Consider the following 20,648-nt stretch of genomic DNA (forward strand, 5'->3'; position numbering starts at 1 on the left):
ATCTCAGATGATAAAAAAAAAAAACATACAGCAACTTGAAAACGTATCTTACAGGATCTCATGGAAAATACTTGTTAACCTTGTTATGTGCATGCTTAATTGAAATGTCCTGCTTATGTTATTTTTTTTCTGTTATGATCTCGTTTATATGTCACACCTCTAAATGTTTAACTTTCACTTTAGTGGTTTTGATGAGCTGTATTGAGCAGAATGACAGGTCACTAATGCGGTACGCTCCTACTTTTTCCTCCCAAACTTGGGATAATTTCTGTACTTATCATTTCACATTGACCCAGAGGGTGGAGCAAAAGTCTCATCCTAGACTTTAAAATTGGCTGCATAATTAGAGAGAGAGAAAGGAACAAAAAATTTCGACATAAATCGTGAGGTCCAGCTGTTTTCTGAGCTGTTCGTACCTTATTGTTGCAGACTTGGGAATTGAATAGACCTCTCTCGGAGTTTGTTGTCAGCGACCTCAGACATGAATTCTTTTTGATGAAGAATTACTTTAATGTTTCAAACGAATTGCCTCCCTCCATGTGAGGGGAAACGATAAAAGACTGGGAGTTCAGTTGTTTGGATGTCAGTGTGCCAACCACTAAACAGAGTCCCACCAGGGGGTGCTATTGAGCTACAGAAGCACACGTACCGTATGAGGGATCTGTCTGTGGCTATGACAAAAAATGAAGACATCTGGTTTTATGATAGTAATGGCTTTACTGTGGTGTATAGTCCTAATATATTCATCTACACAGAAGAACTTAACAAATAGGCTCCAGTTGTTAATCTCAGCGCATCTCCAACACAGGGAGCTCTCACTGAAAACCCTGACTTGAAAGTCCCATTGCTGAGCAGGTTAAGTTATTTTCAGTGCTCCTGTGAGGCCGGTCAGTGGAAAAAGGAGGAGGAGGATCAAGGGGACCATAGAGAGAGAGAGAGAGAGAGAGAGAGAGAGAGAGTGCTTCATACCTTCATATAAATGCATAGTCGTCTTATGCAAACCTGGCCCTTAAAGCGTTTACATAGAGCTGTCATGCAGAATCTGTGCTCCTGTGTAGAGTTTTCTCTTAGTTTTGGCTCTTAATTAATGTAGAACAGGCTTTTTCAATGTACATCACTTTCCCAGATTTTACATGACGTGTTGCCGGATGTCAGGTAGCCACCAAGAGAGCAGAACAGTGTTTCCTTAACCTTTTGTCCTTGTGGTATGCGGGCTGTGCTGATCTCTCTCAGTTGTTTGGCAGGTCTTATGATGGCCCATAACAACTGAGGGTTACATCTTGTGTTAAACCCAGGGGCCATGACCCAGTCTCACTCAGTGGTGTAGTGTTTACATCCTCGGGTATTTCTCTCCAGCCTAACTGATTGCCAGGGCCCTTGGGGGTATTTTTTTCCCTTCACACTCATAAAAAGCACTGTGGGTCCGTTACTTTAAGTACAAGGCCTGGAGGGCACTGAGAAGACAGGCTTGATATGTGTTACACTGAGACTGCTCCAGATAAAACTACAGCCAATGGTCTTATGAACGTACCAGAGCAGATAGTCATAAAAATATTGCTTTGCAAGAGCCAAATTTGCAAATGAAACAAGCACTTGTGTAAACACAAGCTACACCAGAAAACACTGCATTACATTTAAATCTCTGAACTCTGAAATTTAACCTTGATATTGTCAAAGTTTTTGGTAAACATAGCACAACAGTGTGGCATATTTACATCAATTTACAGTTAGATAAATGCAAAGCCAATGATGAAGGGATAGTTTACTCACACATAAAACTCACACAGGTGTGTTGAATAAACTACGGAAATCTTAGTGGAAGGCAGGTGAAACTTTGGTGGCAACAGAAACAATCACCAAAGGTCGCTTTCTAAGATGTGCTGAATTAGGCCGGTAGCCTCAGCTGTACAGGAAGTAATGGTTCTCTTTTATTTTCAAGCGGGTGCAGTTTAAAAAAAGTTTCATGATGTTATCATTTCACTCAAAGTTCAGGGTGAAGCGGCAGCAAAACATCAAGTAAAGCACGCAGTCAGCCATTAACTTACAAAAGTGCTTGTGCAGCAATGGTATAAATATTTCTCCGCTGTTTTGTAAAGAAGGATGAATTTAACCTCCTCGTGATGTCGGACGACTTGCTCTCCCAGTTTTGTGTTGAATCAGGCGCTACGTTTTTTTTTTTTTTTTTTCTCAGCCTTTTAATTGAATCAGTGAGGTGTGGATGGATGGGACCCAGGTCCGGTCTGTGGTTGCTCAGACGTATCATTCCTAATGCCTGTCTGTAATAGACCTTTACTGACTGCTTTGTACGGCCTCTGCTGATTGATTGTATTGATTCATCCACTTTACCACTGATTCGATAGGGAGTGTTATTGACCTGTATCAAACCAGCCAGACCTACAGTGACCCTTATTACTTGCCTTTTTGCAGTGAAGGTACAAACGTATTCAGTCTTTGGAGAACTTTACTGTTTTAAATGACAATAGACAATTGCAATGTGATTTTTTATTATTATTATTATTATTATTATTATTATTTATTTTTTATTTTTTCCTTTTATTATTATTGTTGGAATTATATTTTGCCCAACAGCTCTTGTGTGTTTTAAATGTATTTCCATATACTGTCTAGCTTTTGTTGATATTGCTTGCATGGGGAGTTTGCTCAGTTATCACAAGCTGGGAGAATGCTTCTTTTCCTCGATTTTCTCTACTTTTCTCTTTGCCTCCTGAAGGACTGAAGAAAGTTCGTAATCCGGATCGAATGTACAGATCAGCAGTGTGTTATGCTGGCCATGGTCCACCTAAGAGTATCAGTGATGACACAGAGACGAACAGTAAGAGTCAGTTATTAATACTGCATTGCTGCTCCAAGAGGCCACTAGCTGGCCAATCTATTATTCATTCATCGATTCATTTATTTACTTCTTGATTTCATCCGTCCCCATGCCCCCTCCTTCTTTTATTCTCCTCCAACACAACACCTCCTCCGGCTGCTCTGTTGATTGAAGTGTCTGCTTTACGGGATCACGCTGTCAATAGCTGAAGTGTTGTCGTTAACTAAGAGTGATTGTTTCAGGTTGAGGCCAGGGGATCAGGACCTGAGCAGACCCTCAGAGAGAAAGCTTACATTTTGAGCCATCAATTATGGCCCTGTACTTGCCTTTTCTCTGCTCCTCTTAAACCTGCATTTGATGGTGGGGGGGAATCAAACCAAGTTCACAACAATGTCCCTAGGGATAAATAAAGTGACATCTTTACAATATGATTTTAAAATCTTGCAAAATTAAACGGTCTGTGACAAAAATATTTCTCTGTTGCTGAAAAGAAATAGTATCTGTATGATATTTTTTTCCCCTTCAAATGGATTCATATTTGCCTTTGCCTCCCTCTCATTACATTTGTGCTCTATGAGAACTGTAGACTAGGGGCAAAGAACAAAGACAGCACAACATCATAGCTGAGGTTTTTGTGACTTGTAAAAGCCAGCTTCTGTGGGAACTGCTTCAGTGCACTTACACGACTGTGTAGAAGTGCTATTTTTTGTCACAACCAAAAAAAAAAATCAGTCAGAAATATAGGCCAGAGTCTTGATTTTATTTGTGTGTGATTTCCCCTTCATTCCTCTTTAGAAAATGTGTCTGAATTTAAGCCTTTGTCTTTACCCATTGAAAAAAATGTCCTTTGTAAAGCAGATTGTTTCTCAGCAGAAAGGAACCCCTTCATTGTTAATAAATACGCCAGTCTACTCACTGCTGGAAGACTCTGTTGGTCTAGACTAGAAACTGGGTAATTAAGTGTGCTCATGTATTGTCATTTCTAAATAGAGAGTCTGAAATCACCCCCAACCCCTTGTCAGACTCCTCACTCGATATCTGTCACTGCTGCACCAAATCTTTTTGGTAGTTTTTGGAAGAGAGTGTTTTGAGAGATTCAGTAGCGGGGGATTGCTTGTGCAGATCTATGAAACAGGGATGCAGACTTTAACAGGAACATTGTTGATAGACTTTTGCGGTACCCCCTCATGTGTGACAGCTGTGACTGACAATACATTTTGCCAGTCTTGCTATTTTCCCTCCTGTTATTGCGTGGTATTACAGTATCCTGTACCCATGTCAGACACCCTTTTTAATGCGTTCAGCCTGGAGGTTTTTCTGCCTCACTAGGACACTCTGTGGCAGAATACAGCAGCTGAAACAGACAGGTAGACCATTGATCTGAGTAATCGTCTGAGTAATTGTGGGAGTAGTTATGACACAGAAAGAGGGGCTTTGTTTGTTTGCATGTGTAAGCAAAAGGGAGAAAGTGAAAGAGAACAAGAGAGAGAGAGAGAGAGAGAGAGAGAGGGAGACCTCACCTCTGCTCTCCTTGAGATGGGATTTTTATGGATGGGTGAGCTTGGTGAGGGCTGAGAACACATAAAGAGCCATTTTCAGTTTGTTGCAGGCAGTTAACCGTGTGTGCATGTTTGTTGAACTTCCAGTAATAGGCCTAGGCTTTTTTTTTTTTAGTTGTTTGACTTTTTGACAGTCTTCCCTTATTATTCTATAGTACACAATCCCATTATAACCACTTGGAGCCATACCGTGTTCAGGGTATAGCGATAGAGAGGATGTAAACAATGCATTCTGCCCCCCTGCACATGTTGCATATTGTGTGGTCATAAGAAATGATATCCATCAAGATTTAGTGTAATTAAAATCTTATCTTTTCTGTTGTGAGGAGAAAACGCCTTTTGCGTCTTTTACAACAGCTATTGCAGGTCAACACTCCTGGATGCTATCGCAACAATCCATGTAATGTTCACTTTGTTGTAGTTTTGTTGTAACGCCATCGTGATGTTCAGTAAGACTTTTTTTTGCATGAAGGCGGTGAGTCATTTCACTGTATGTAAGAGTGTTATCAAATGGGCCATAGGCCAAATGATAAAGATAATTGGTTTCCCAGTCGTACACTAACACATGGCTATATATAAGTCTACATACTTCTCTCCATGTCCCCGTCAAGTGCTATCAGACTGGGGGGGGAACCAGCCCCTAGACTATATACTATAAATTTGCCACTGCTTATGTCGTCCTGTGTTGTAGTAAAGCTCAGATCAGCTCAGGATCTCCCACAAGTAGTTGGCTAAAGACTCTAATCAAGTGCTCTCTCCTCTTGTAGACAAGCTCCAACAGTCTTCATTGTAGATGCAGTATTAGATTGATAGTGTAAATGTCAAAGGTCTGTGCGAATTAGATCGTAGTTTTATGATATTTCAAGCATCTTGAAATGAGTGATTTTGGACTATCATGCAAAATAGAAATATGACTTAATGTCTTTCTGTCTTTTACAGAGCAAAAGCAAAATAGATTTTTTTCACATTTAAAGTTAATCACACATTGGAGGTTAATACAGTTTTTAAATTAATATTTGCTTTAAAATGTTAAATGACATTAGCAAGAATATGGGGGCTTAGCTGAATCACAGGAAAGTGTCCTAATCTAAAGGCTACAGGGTCAATATCCCATTACAGTAAATAACATTCCAATAACCTCCTGCAGGTTAAACGCCCTCTTCACTTTCACACGTCACAATTGGATTGATCACTTTTAATTGATTTCAAAAATTTTTTGTTCATCTGCCAACATCTCATAACTGTTTTCACCATGTTAATCTTTCACTCCACCTCTGCCTTTAGTCTGAGTTTTAAGTCCACTCTGCCATTGGACAGGTTTGGCATGTTGCCTCCTATAGTTCTGGTCATTATAGTCAGTGCATGTCACATCCCACACCCTCTAGTTGCAGATTGTTTAAATTTAGATACCAGTTATATTTCTCACCGTGACCATGCATTTCACAGACTATATTTTCACATCAGTTTTAAGAGGACTGCATGCTGTAGAAACTGTTTCTTTTAAATCCTCTGCTAGAGTACAATGATTTCACTAAAAAGTGATGTTATACTGTTGTTTGTCCCTCTCACTGTGACTGCATGAGTGTATGGTTGTTATTCTGTCCATATCGTATGGGAATTAAGTGTTTAAAATGTTGCTTCTGTTGCCTCTTCAAAAGTAACCTTTATAACAAACACCATTGCTAGTCGCAGGGAGTGTAATACATGAGGGTGCATCACCGGGTGAAAAAATACAGCTTATTTCATCCTTAAAAAGGACTCAAAGTAGGCCAATAAACTCGGCTCCCTTTAGTGAAAATAAAGTCACCATATTGGCAAATATGCAAAACAGGCAGTTACTTCATGATGACAGACTTGCGACCATTATCTGGGTAGAATTTCGATGTTCGACTCTGCATCACAGTTACCCTCCTTTGCATGTGTTGAAGAGTTTACAATTTAATTTTTGTAAGAATATTTGTTATTTACATGCAGTATTATTCTTTACCACTGATAACTTGTTGCCTGGCTACAGTTTATGTGCAGCAGATCAAAGAGTGGGTTTTTTGTTTCTGGGAGCTTGAAATTTCTCACTCCAGTTGATGAAAAGTGTCTGAGCTAAGCTCATTTGGCTAACCGGGCTAATTTTGGAGCTAAACTCTTCGGGGCTTTCTGCTCCAGCCCAGTGGATGGCTGTCATCCAACCTAATGATAACAGACATTGCCATAGGCCTAATTCAGTTTCACAGCACTTCTTACGGGACAGAGATGAGAGCCAAATGTTTATCCTCAGGACTGTTTATTCTTCTGTGATTCACAGGTAGAGCTACTAAAGAACCGATACTGTTACACTGATCTTCACATCCTTAAGCCTTATTAGCCACTGAACTGTTGTGGAAAATGCTTGCATTCAAACTGTTACTTTGGATATGCACCGCCAGCAGCGATTTGTTGAATGATCTATAGCCAAAACATTAGCTTGCAATTTCTCCACAATGTGGGCACAGATTAAAAAGAAAAACTGTCACTCCCAGAGCGCTCTGAGACAGAGACGGAAGAGAGAGGGTTTTGCGTTCAGGGCTCGGATATTGATTAAAGATTTGTTTTTGTCAGCCTTTCCAGTCTCATGACCCTCGCTCTCGTCTCTAGGGTGGGGCTGGAGCAAGCTAGCATGACAGATACCCTTAAATTCGGCCCAAGTGTTTGCTTAGCAGCCAGGATCAGTGATAATCCAAACATCAGCACACAGAAATATATATCTTTATACCCATACGACAGAGGGTGATGTGAATTATGAAGGGGCATGCACAGACTGCCTCTGTTCAGCACACAAATGGTCAGTGATGGCAGCATGGAAGCTGCAGACCTGTATTCTCCATGTTGAACAGAGCTCCTCTCCCTGTTTAGCCTTTTGTATGTGAGCTTGCTCATCAAGACCTAGAATGTAATTGGCTCCAGCGTGCCAGCTCAGCTCAGCACATCCTCTCATGTAACAAGCTCTGGTATCAGCCTGTCTTGCACTTTAGTGTTTTACAACCAAATAGTACTTTTCTGTGTATCTTTTTCTTGGCTAATGTACAAGCAGTCGTTAAGCCGGACTCCAAAATAAATGCTAAACCTCACAGTTGAGTCCACAGGAAATGCAAAGAAGTGCACTTCTTTTCAGGCTTTGATCAGCCTCTGATTAAGAAAAAAAAAGCTACATTTACATTTTCAAAAGCCTAATTTTTGTTCAAAATTTGTGCTTTAGGCAGTGATCAAATCAGACAATTTGATTAGGAAGTTTGTCTATTATCTGTAAACCTATTCCAAATCTGCCCGTTGTATTCAGCTGATGCACATACTACAGTATACTGTATGTGGATTTCCGTGCCACTGTGGACAGAACTTTAATTAGTAAGTAATACTTGGAACGCTCACAGTTCCTCCTTCACATCTGTGGAAATTCCTGGCGGAAGGAACAGTAGACATACAGCGGTGTAGATGAATAGCAGCTGAAAGGATGCAACCATTTAGGGTTATAAGAGTGCAGTGCCGTAAAAAAGACACTTCAGCCCTCAATAACCGTTATGCTGAGTTCACCTTTGTTTGCTTGGAGACCCTAAGAAATGTTGTTAAAAACAAGGCCCCTCTCAAGTTAGACAAGGACTCCTTGATTAAAGGAGGTCAACACTGAACATCCAAAAAATAAATGCCACATCTAAAACAAATGGCACAGAGCACAGTGCGCTACTTGAAACATGACAAGTTAGTTTGTTCTTTGAAGAAACACAGTCATCCATATCTGGAAGAGAATAAACCTTGAACACAATGGCCGTCTGTATAATCCAATGTTAATGCACTCTAGGCTGTAAAAAGGCCTCCACATAGATGTCAACAGGCTGGACGGGCATCTTTACATTTTTCCTTCCATTTTTGCATAGTGTAGAGTTAATATATATATAGCAGTGGAAATTAACACACTGCACCAGCCTGTCTTGAATAAATAACACAGGAATATAAAATATAAAATATCACAGCAAAAATATGTTAAATAAATAAGTGCTTTGTCCATTTTTATGTTGATGTCGCAAACTCCATGAATTAGTATTTCAGAATATTTGGCTTAATTAGGATATTGTAAAATTACATAGTATAAAATTACATAGTATGCTAAAATGCAGAAATCTTACAAAATATTTTATGACTCTGTTCAGTATGTGTGTGTGTGTGTGTGTGTGTGTGTATATATATATATATATATATATATATATATATATATATATACACACACACACTGTCATTATATGAAATATTAAGTAGTAAATTCTTTGCACACAGTGACCGTCTGAAATCCATAATCCATTGACACCAACAAACACTCCCCTGTGTTCCCTGGTGATGCTCCGCCAGACCTGTGCTGCAGCCATATTCACCTCTCGCTTGTTTTGGGGGCTTTTTGCCTTCAGCAAGTGAAACACATGCTCAGTTGGTTTTAGGTCAGGTGTCTTACTTGGATAAGAGACTATGAATACAAAAGGCTATGCCTTCTATATTTTTATTTAACCAAAATGTGAACACCATCACATGCTGAAAATAAGTACTTTAAGGCCATAGTTTTTGCTTTAAATCAAATCCAGTGTGCTGGAGTATTCTCACAGCGCTGTATGTATACTCCGTACATTTGAGATGAATCTATTCCATAAATTAGATTAGTGAATTAAATGAAATTGAATTAGAGAAGCGAGTTTGGCAAAATAGGTGAACTGTGCCACTTTTATTCAATATGCCTGACCATCCTCAGATGGGTAGGGATATCCAAGTAAAGGTCTAATGCACCTTCTCCTTAAATGTTGTTTTTTAATTATTAAAGATGTAATGGTCGTTGTTAATGGATGTTTATGCAAATGTGTTATATGTGCCGACTATGTAAGATGTATGTTGTTATCATAAAGGTTCAGTGTTATGTGAGAGATGATTGATTGAATCTTGGTTACAGTGATCCGTGACTCAAAACAAATGTGTGCCAGAGGGATGAACCCCCCACTTCCCCTAACCCCCTACTAAAAATGTAAAAACAGGGCTTGAAGTTCTAGGTTAGGCAGCAGTGACAGAGAGGCTTATGACTTGGCTTTTTACCATAATAAGAATATGAGGGGTATTTTTTAAATACACATTTACAACACATTATTCATAATGTGTCTAATGGAAATTACTCTTACGTGTCACAAGTGTCTGCTGTAAAAATAACACCTGAATATATATGGGGATCTTTATGAGAATGTCTTCATAACATTTGCATCATACATGCGCATGAGGAGTCAGATCAATCCCCAGTTTCTGCGGTAACCTGATTTGAGAAGCGCCCATGTAAGGTTAAGGGATTAAGAGAAACCCAGTTAACACCTTGTTAGTCCTGCAGGGTTTACACAGCTTGCTCTGTTGCTTGGGGGTTGTTAGCTTCCAAATACAAGACTGGCATTTCAAAATAAATGTAAACATGTTGCAGTTGTGTCACCTTTTCATGTGCACAGCATACCGAATTGAGATGTGTTTTGCATAGTTCAGGAGTCTGTGGCAGAAGAATTGTAGAGTCAACAATACTTTGTACAAAAACATGTTGTGCAATGACCGGTGTAATTATAAGGTTGTGAAATGATTAGAAGCAAGTGAGAGATTTTATTGCATTTGTTTGAACTCCTCTGTGTTGTGTACTCTCATTCCAAGTATTTTAGCCTGTTGGCAGACTGACCAGTCATGTCCTCCTACAGTAGATTTCTATCTTGACTCTCTCAGTGAGAAAATCCTCAACATACTTGAGACATATTCCAATTCAGCTCTGTCTCAATGTTGTCATAGGAGGGTGTGCCAGAGGGCAGCATTGATTCCTGGATAATCTGTGCAGAGACAGACTTGCCATATGTATCTGCTGCTACTGCTGTCTGTCGATGGCAAAGAGCAAATCTTCAGAGCACAGTTTGTAGGATGGGAGATGGAGTGTGGATCCAGTGCGAGTCACTGTTTGTGAGTGGGCTTCAATATTGAAGGCCTTTGCTCTTGTTGACCCCTCAAGTGAAAGATAACAAATATCTGGCACTGCATTAAAGCTAGGCTGCAGCATCTTGCTTATTTTAAGTTGATGCCGTATAATAACACATCTGCTCACAAAACAACTTCCTTTTTTCTTTGGTGCCTCTCTGATCATTCAGTTGCAGCATGTTTTCCAGTTCTGACAGTGAAACCGCTCTCGTGGTACCTAGGAGCAGATGCTGTATGTGATTCTTAATTGGGCGAAGCGAATGATTACAGATACCTGTACAGCTCATATAAAACAGAGTCTACATGCAGAATTATAGGTACAGATGGAAGTGGCATATACTACAGATCTACTCTTGTGCTCCTTTGGGAGCATTGATGTTCCACCTTACGCATTACACTCGGAGGCTCCAAGCCAACTCCATCTCTGTGGACCCACTGTGTTCATTCCCATTGAATTCTCCATATGGAGCTTTCTAAGCAGTAGCTCTCTGTTTTGCTGCGATGTACAGCAAGGTACACACTCTTTTTCCATCCTCATAATCAAGTGCACGACTGGCTTATTTGTATTGGCTTTAAAGTGGTATTTTGCTTTGGTTGAACTTTTTCTCTTTTTTTTCTCAGTCAACCACTGATATCAGCTACCCTAGGGATCCATAGTCAGCACTCATATGCAGGCTTTGCTCTGTCTCTCCCTTTACTTGCCTATTTTTTCCCTCGTATCTTAACCAACAGCTCGATGAATGTAAAAGAATGCTGTGTTCTAGCTGTTATGTATTTTCAAGCTAAATTGCATTGCAAATAAATGCAGTATTCTGTGAGTGAGTTTATTTACATTCAGTCCACATACATAAAAGCTGAGTAATAGATTCATTTGCACATGCCGGAACATTACCTGGATTAACTAACTCTACATCCAAGATTTAAATTGCATTTAAATTTGTGATATATACAAAAGATTAGTTGCTCACAGTCTGTGTGAAGGGGACAAGAACAAGCTACATTTTAGTGGCAACTACAGAGAAAAGCTCATATTGTTGGCTTGCTGTGTTTTACATTAATGCATGGTGAAATATCTTCGCCCTAACCTTTGTAATTAACCATACACCTTTTCACAGACTTTTTAGGTGTTGATGCACTTTATATTTATTTTTGACCAATACTGTAGTATTTTCAAATATAAGGGAGTTCCTCTGTCATTTCACTATGACTGACACTATGACTTTTTCGCATTTAAACTCATTGTTAATGGATCCTTGCTGTGCTCCGATGCTCCTTTTATATGTAAAGTACTTAACTTATTACCACATAACCTGCATCTCATGTTCTGATTAAAAAAAACACACCAAGACTATAATGGGATTTTTCATGATATTATAAATTCTACATGTTTTTGTCTCCCTGAGCAAATATAATTTGTCCACATTTAAGCCATCTGCATATTTGAGCAGAAAATAAGCGATGGAAAGAAATCTGAATGCATCCATGCACGAGGGCTTCTTACTGTTAACCTTACTGTTTTATAATGCTTGTGAACTGGTTGCGAAATGTAAATTTTAGATTGAACAAAATACATTATGATGTAAGCATTGGGCCTGGTAATTGTAATTATTTCCTTGAATAATACACCACATTCTGGTGTGCAGCACGCATATTCCCATACTAAATCCCCATACACTATAAAATCACTCAAGGGTGTTTATTGTGTCTAAATAATGAATAGACACAGCCTTTACAAGTTGACAGTGAAAAATTTCCGGTGAACTCCCCTGATAGAATGCATTTCACAGTAAAACAATTTAGCTGAGCACAAAATAAAATGTATGCAATACTCTGTTCTTAAATTAATTTCCTAATTCAGTTGGGGATAGTTATTTTACAGTCAGCTTTTTGCTGCAGAGAGACTGATAGACTGATAAAGAGGGAGACGAGCAATTCAATAAGGTATGAAGCCTGTGCTAAATATTCTGTTTTGTCTTGCTCTTGTTATAGATGAACATGGACATTTGAAAATATACCTGCCCAAGAAGCTGCTTGAATGTCTACCAAAATGCACCTCGCTGCCAAAGGAGAGACACCGGTGGAACACTAATGAGGTAAGGCCACCGCTCCTTATCATGCCACTTTCTTCTCAATCCATGTCTTTACAAAGGTACGTGTCCATACGTTTTTTTCTTACAGGCCTTTTTCAGACAGCATAACATCTTTCCTCAGGTTCCCCGATCCACTAATATATCTTGATCTTAATTGCTCGCATTGGTTGTATGTGACATGAGCCTGTTCCCATGGGACAGGTGTTCCCCCTTCAGATTACAGCAACTGGATAATAGGTTTTGCAGAATTATTATTTAATTTTTTTTATATCTATATTTCTCATTGTATTTTATAATATTATTTATTACATTTAAAGTACAACCACAGAAACACTTCACCTTTACAAGAATTTAAGTGAGAGAATTTTAAAAATTGTCTTAATATTGACTCAAGGCTTCATCACATTTTTCACAGCTGCATCACATTTTTTCCTTAACATAGAGAATTCATGACTACTGGGCTTTGCATGGTTAGCTTTACCTTTAATCAGTACAATGAGATACAGTATGGCCTTTGGGGCAGACATAAGACTAAACCACAAAACTAATAAAACCTTCTCACGCTCTATATTCATGTTTAAACTGTCGGACAGTTGTAAAAAAAATTCACCTTGCAGTTAATATTTACCATGGATTTACTAAAGCTCATTCTGCAAGGAAACCCTGTTTGGCATAAATTTAAGGTTAATGTCAATTGCATGATGAGTGTTCACTGCTGCTGTAGCAAACATTATGAGAGGCTCTCGATGTAAACACAAACAGTGTTTAACATTGATGCTGGGAAAGCTCAAGGTGTCTTGCATTTCATATTTGCATCACATTAGGGAAGATAACCACTTTGCCACTTTACATTGTCTGACTTGGAAATCAAATCCAAACGTGCTTTACTAAGAAGCTGTCACAGATGCCCTTTTCCATGTCCTCAAGGTTAGACACGTTTAATGATTGACACTGTTCACTTAAGATAATTTTTTAAGGTTTGTGGAGTTGATATATCAAAAATATGTTTTATATAGGAATGTGTAGTCTTCTGAAAAAATGAACTGCAGTTGGTTACTGCGGCCTAAGTCTTAATCTACTACAGACATGTGGTGGGAACACATCATTTCATCTAGTGTTTTGTGTAGTCATTTTCAAAATGCAAAAGAAAATTGGAATATGTGGACCAATTACGTGGACCAATGTATACACAAGTTTTGAACATGTTAGGCTGTATTTCCCTAACAGCGACTAACTGTATGTCGCTTCATTTGCTTCAGAACTCATTTGCCAGCCTGCTCTTTTTCTTAGGGGACAGGTTGATGAATTTATCACTTTCATTTCCACCTTTGATAGATGAAAAGCAGAGTTTTTTCTTTTCTGAGAATAACTGGTAGCAATTAAGCCTAAATACACACCATGACAAATCTTAAAACCAATATGCAAAAATCAACCATCCATGCTTTTGATTAACACATTGTGACCATATAAATATAGTCATCTGCAGTGATGAAAGTTAATTGACTGAAAAACAACCAGATGATAAGGCACCAGACAGGCTCATTTCTACGGAACAGGATATTCAAAAAGACAATCTGTCATTGACATACAGTTAAATATTATTTTACAGGGACTCTGTGTAGTCGATATATTTTAGAAAATAGATCATAAGGAATTCATTTATCTGCAGTAAAGACATGGGTCTGTGGAAGGAGACAAAATTAAAGTGGTGATTAATGCAGCAAGAAATAAACATAGTTTCATATACTGTATATCACTTGCTGTCTCCTTTCAAGGCTCCATCTGTCACATCTTTGCTCACGAGCCCAGCCCTAGTTATGAAAAAAATGTATAACGCTTGTGTGTTTCTAATTGGCTGATGTTGTAACTTGTATGCCCTGTCTGACCTGCATTGTGCTGCTAGCAGTCTAAATTAATTAACATGGCTTTGAAATTGATCTCAAAATGTAAGTCTAAGCATTTGGTGGGGATAAACGCTGTCGGCCCCATTTGTTAGCATGTCTTGTCATTTATCACCAAATTTAATCATAAAAGACATATTTCAGGAAAAGCACCATGTTGTGTCACTGGGCTGCAGATTGGTGGATGTTTGGCAGGCTGATAGGATATTAGAAAAAATGAGCAAAAAAGATGGTTCCAGCGGTGTTGTGGTATGCATGCGAATAGTGTTTTCCAGGGTTGAAGAGAGCAAGGCAACCTTTTCTAAAATCAAGGACATTTCTTTTTTGTGCAGACCATGCAAATCAGAGTGTTTGTGCCTCATTGGAGGCAGACAAGCAGGAAGGGAGGGATCAGAGAGGCTCTTGTCGGTGCAATTGTGTGACTCTTAGTGAAAGTGACACCTCATCAATTTTCTGCATATTTCTGGCACTGGCTCAGCATGCTTAATGCGCTAATTTCCCCCTTTTTACATTTAAGGAATCTGAGTGGTCTCAGTAGATAATATTCATCTGATTTTATATATTTTACTCATATAGTTGGGCTACTTTACAATGAAGACTGTTGTTGGTGGGCTATCAGGTAATATAACATGGACATCTGACACGTCAGAGGTTCACAGTTCTTGATAACAGTGGTTTAATTAGTTCATTTTAACTGTAGGAGATATTTGGAGCTGCAACACTTTGTCGATTAATCTATTAGTTGATTGACAGATAATTAATCTTTTAAGACATTTTTCAAGCAAACGTGTCTAAACACTCTGGTTCCAGCTTCTCAAAAGTGAGAATCTGCTGCTTTGCCTTGTCATCCGTTATAGTAAAGTGGATATATTTGGGTTCTGGACAGTTGGTCTGACTAAAGACTTGATTTATGATATTGTTGACTATATTGACAGGTGCACTTTTATTGTGTAGCTGACATCAGGTGGCTATTACCCAACACTTGGTTTCTATTGCATTGTATCAAAGATTGTCCTATGGTTAACATTGGGTTATGGATTGTGGCTCGCTAACAAACCATCCATCCATCCATTGTCTATACCACTTATCCTTCAGGGTTGCGCGGAGGCTAGAGCCAATCCCAGCTGACTTTGGGCGAGAGGCGGGGTACTGAGGCCTGGACTGGTCACCAGTCAATCACAGGGCCAACACATAGAGACAGACAACCATTCACACTCACACCTACGGGCTATTTAGAGTAACCAATTAACCTGCATGTCTTTGGACTGTGGGAGGAAGCAGAAGTACTCGGAGAAAACCCACGCAAGCACGTGGAGAACATGCAAACACCACACAGAAAGACCCCAGGTTCAAATCCACATTTGAACTTGGTGCTTCTTGCTGCGAGGCAAACACCGTGCTGCCCGAAAAACAACCCAAAAAAGCAAATTCTTTATGTTAATTCAGATGACTCTTGCAGCTACAACTTGCACTGCTTTGGAAAGGACACTTACAAAGCAGTTGTCATACATTTGGAAATAATCTTTATTTGATGAAAATTTCATGGTAAATCGCTTACCCTCATCACCTACAGCTACCTTTCTTCATGGTAGCCAGTGATCATGTATGTATCCTTTATTTGTCTACATTCACATATCCAGTGGACCTCCAAGAAGACATTCTTTGCATTAATGACGAGTGCAAAACTATGCATGTAGTTCATGAATGAATATTTGTGAAGTGTCTGTTAATACTTTCCTCTGCCCGCCCACTTTTTCGCAGTACATTATTTGTACCTTGTTCAAATCTGGAATGATTCTGTTTCAGTTTCATTCACGAAGAGGTACACATTCATGTTATTTTTGGTGGAAATGATTGGGGGTACAACTTGCTGCTTGGAAAGTTTAATTTTGAGCGAGAATGAGTAGAGGCTGTGGTTTTGCTGTTGAGGTGAAGTGAAGCTAATGCAGACCTATTCATTTCTATCTCATTCTTATGATTCCCCTGTGTAGTTTCATGAGAAGATGGTGCGCAGGAATACATTTCAAGCATTTACTGGAAAATTAGATAAACCAATCGAATCAAAATTCAAGGGAGGGGATGGGAGTTTAGAAGGTTGAATGGTACTCACGTCATTGAATCATGAGCAGCGTGTCAGGTACGGATATGCCATCAGCCTTCAAATTATCAATGGGAGAGAAGTGACTGGCAGTGCTTGAGCATTTACAGAGAAAAACAAGACATTATTGAGAGAAACACAAAAGGACGTCATGATTAGAATATTTTTGTGTAAATATAAAGCAACTTTTCTTATTTCTCACCTATTAACAGAGGACAAGAAGTGAGCTGACTTTATAGTGTGTACGCTTGCACAGTAGGAAGTCCAGGAAGTCTATCTTTGCCCTGTTTGTGTAAATGCTCTTTCAGCCATTGATGTTCCCATGTCTCTCAGGTGAGACACATAGGAACAAATCCTCACAGAATTCCTCTCAGGTCTGCAGCCAAGTGGTATTGTCTGCTCGGTGCTCCGGCACGATGACCTCTATTTTGCTAGACATTTCGGTTGAGATTAGAATCTTTTTAAAGAAGGACATCTCACGCAGAAACGGCTTTAGGCTTATATCCCTTTCAAGATCAAACAGAGTCAGCCCGATGTTTGGTTACACTGGCATGAAAGTTGCAAGACTTGAGATGTGCTGGAGAATTGTAATTTTACCAGTGCTATTTTAGAGATGGACCTCTTGCACTTTGGTTCACTTTAGAGCTCTGAGTCAGGGTATGTATTATTATAGGAAGTGTAGTGTATCATCTGTTGGGAAACTAGCAGTCAAAGAAGGGAGGTGATTTTATTTACGCTAGACTTTTCTGCTATTCAGTTTTGGTTTGCCCCTTAACTTCGCACTTCTGTATGGGCATGAAGTTTGAATGACAGAATTTATGACTTTCTACTGGATTTCTGAGGACAAGAGTATGCAATATTTTCTCTGGCACAACATGCCGGATTAGACGCCTCAGCATTAGCCTCTTCATAGACATAAACCTTGCTGACTTTTAACAAGTGGCTCAAATGTGTGACATTATACAGCATTGACAAACAGAGAAATTTTTTGGATTTTGGAGAAGTGACTATATTCCAAATCACTCAGTCTTAAAAAGCAGAGGCAGAGGAGTACAGCATGAAGCCTTGGTTGAGGAAGGACACTGGGCCTAAGCTGGTGTGACACCCTCAGCCTTTAATGAACGGCACAGCGCTCTCAGTACTGTGAGCTCCCACTCAGCTTAGAAGGGACTTCTTCTGAACTGGTGCTGAACCAAAACAGACAAGAGAGCATCAGCTCAGGCCTCCACCGGCCTGCTACACATTTAATGCCCCTGTCGTCAGGAATAATCCTCTCTGCCTCACGCCACCGCCAGCAGCAGCACAGCATGGTGCCTACACGCAATATGCTGGCGCTCACGACAGAGCAGGAGCACAAGTAGAAACACTTAGTGGACTCACCGGGCAGTGGGTGTAATAGGCATGGAGGCAAACATCGAAAACCACAACAAATGAAATTAAAGGAGAGATTTGATAAACCAGAGAGATTGTCAGTAGCACTTGAAGATAGTTGCTATAATGACAAGCACAACTGGATGCAGTCTGGTGTAATCATTCACTCCCTATCTCTGACTTCAACATAATTTGTGTTAACCTGCTCCGTGCCACTGTTATCTTGAATCCTGCTGTTATGATTTTACACAGCAATACACTCTCTTGAATATAATTATAGAATGAAATGATTCATCTGTTCTTTAAAAACAGCAATGAGTCTTTTTAGTGTTTTCTAACTAAAATATTTCAATTTAAGATGTGAAAGGATAACACAACAATGGCTCTGCATCTTACATGAATGTAATGCTGATCTTTCTCGATGAAAGGGTCATTCTTGACTATTAATACAATTCCAGTTCACTGCAGTTCACCATCTCTAGTGAGAATATAATGCCGCAACCATCCAGGTTTATGCTTTTCTTAGTACAGCAGTGTATTCTAAAACTTCTTACCAAAACCTTTGAGTTTATTGAACACAATTTTTTTTTGCATCTTCATTGATTGCAAATCATTCAAGATGTCATGTGTTTTTCATGTAAGCCCTTGGGGCCACATGGTTCTAGTTTCTTCTGGGCATGTCTTCTCCAACTATGACTTGGAGAGTTTTGCCCACGAAATTGCCCAGATTGCTCAGAAAATGTAGTTGCTAGATGACAGTTTAAAAAGTCGCCTGACTCATTAGATACATGGCCTTTTCTACTCAGTTTCCCTGAAGCTTAGTAAGCCTAATATTATTTTTTTCTGGCATTAGCTGAGGTGCTCTTTTTTCAGGGAAGTATATGTTTGGTACGTGCGTTATTAATAGTAGACAGACCTCAAGCTGAAGTAAGTTGGCATGCATTAATTCACAGCACTGTATTCAACACTAGCTCAGCCTTTACAAATAAAACAAATTAGATTTTGTGTGGAGTGCGCTGCAGGCCTATGACTCTGGCTTTAAACTCCTGGTGATTTTCCTTTTTGGAAAATCCTGAGCTCATTAAAACACTAGCTGGTTTAGAAATGTCTTTTATGGATTAGATTGACTTGTATTAGAGATATGTGGCAACCCTATTCAAATTGTCAGGTATTTTTCACTTCTTTGCAGTTCTGATACCTTTCTGTCATATTGTTCCCAAATCTTAACTGTCAGTGTTGTTTTTTTATGGATGTCAGTGCTCGGAGAATTCACCTAACTGAACACAAGGTCATGCTTGATTAAATGTTTATCTTCATTTGAGCTCCTTGCCATGCATGGCTTTCTCTGCAGAGAGTAATTAAAATGACTTCCCCCAATTGTAAATGTTTACAGAAATGTTCATTAGCTTCTCTGGGGCAATCAGTGGAAATTAAAGGTCACATTTGTCCATCTATCTGTTTATTTGTTTGTTTGTTTATATGTTTATCTGTATGTTTACTGTAGTCGCCTTTCTTTTTTCTATCCTGGGTTAGTTGTACACTGTTTCTTTAGTAACAGGTACTGAGGCATCCTGTGGGGACCTTTTTTAACCCCAGGTTCAGATGTTATTTATATCAGTTCGTCATTGAAGGTTTAAATGGCAAAACACCTGCATAATTTATTCAGTGTTGCAGTGATAACTTTTCACTACATCTTTTCTATGTGTTTTTCAAGATTATCTTTCACTATGCCTGTTATTGCATAGTACAGTTAAGAGGCAGACAAGCGGTGAGGAGAGGGATACAGGTGTACAACATGCAACAAAGGTTGGTGGCCGCGGCCGTGTGGCATGTGCACATTGTCTACATTGTTTTTAATAGGAACACCTGAGTCTGTGTGGAGTGATCATACACTTTCATCTGACTGTGGTTTCCAGTCAATTACAGTTTGCTAAATGTATATCTTGGAGCTTTTTTCATCATTTGGCTGGTGAGAGTAGAAGACAGGAAGATAAGGAATTGGTAGAGTTTCTTTGGATGGCTGACTTCATAGTAACTTCCTGTGAGCTTGATAGCTTTGCTGATTGCAAGTGTTGTAGCTTACTGTGAAGTGTCAATTGCGAGGCTACGGTGTAGTGAGGCAGTTGTAATAGGAACCCACCTGTCAGGTCATTCAGGGGGTCCTGCATGCTACAGGGACCCTTTGCTTTTTCCTCTGGATGTGCACATCAAGGCAGGGGTCCTCAGTATCCTCTGAAGACAGGGGTATCCACTAAAAATTGCATGACCTCTATTGTAGCAGATACAGGTCACTCCACCTCCTGTGGGAAGCCTCTAAATTGAACCCAGCTTGTGTCTTCGATTTCTTTCCAGCTCTCTCTTCCTCTGGTTTCCTTCCTTTACTCTTATCTTCTGTCTCTTTCCCTTTTCCCTCATGTGTTCACTGAGCTGCAAAGCTATTCAGGTATAGACGGAAAGATTTCTACCTTTTTCTCTGAATTGCTGGGTCAGGATTTTTCTATGCGGAACCATTTTGTAATGGAGTTTAACTTTATTTACTAGATAAAGGAAAATGAGTTCTGCATTTGATGTGTGTGTCTATGCTTCAATAAACTGTTATATTGTTCCATATACAGTAGATGATCATATGAGTGAATACCTCTGTTCTGCCAGCCATGAATGGGATCGAATGGCAGGAGTCTGCATTATTATACTCACTTTCATGATCCGCTCTGTAATCTAAGTAGCCTCCTGGAACTTTTATGTGTGTATTTGCAAACTTGATATGGTTTTTAAACTGAATCTTTGTATACAGTATAG

The 20,648-nt window shown here is 39.3% G+C and overlaps 1 protein-coding gene across 1 annotated transcript in view; it reads left to right on the top strand.

Moving 5' to 3' along the window:
• camta1a (calmodulin binding transcription activator 1a) overlaps nucleotides 1–20,648 on the top strand; it is a 266,071-nt gene that overhangs the window by 1,237 nt on the left and 244,186 nt on the right. The window contains exons 2-3 of the mRNA XM_070839521.1: nucleotides 2,732–2,833; nucleotides 12,379–12,482. Coding sequence (XP_070695622.1) covers nucleotides 2,732–2,833; nucleotides 12,379–12,482 — 206 coding nt within the window. The remainder of the gene's footprint in view (nucleotides 1–2,731; nucleotides 2,834–12,378; nucleotides 12,483–20,648) is intronic.

Source organism: Pempheris klunzingeri, chromosome 11 (assembly GCF_042242105.1).
Source record: "Pempheris klunzingeri isolate RE-2024b chromosome 11, fPemKlu1.hap1, whole genome shotgun sequence".
In the NCBI taxonomy this organism is placed as follows: Eukaryota; Metazoa; Chordata; class Actinopteri; order Acropomatiformes; family Pempheridae; genus Pempheris; species Pempheris klunzingeri.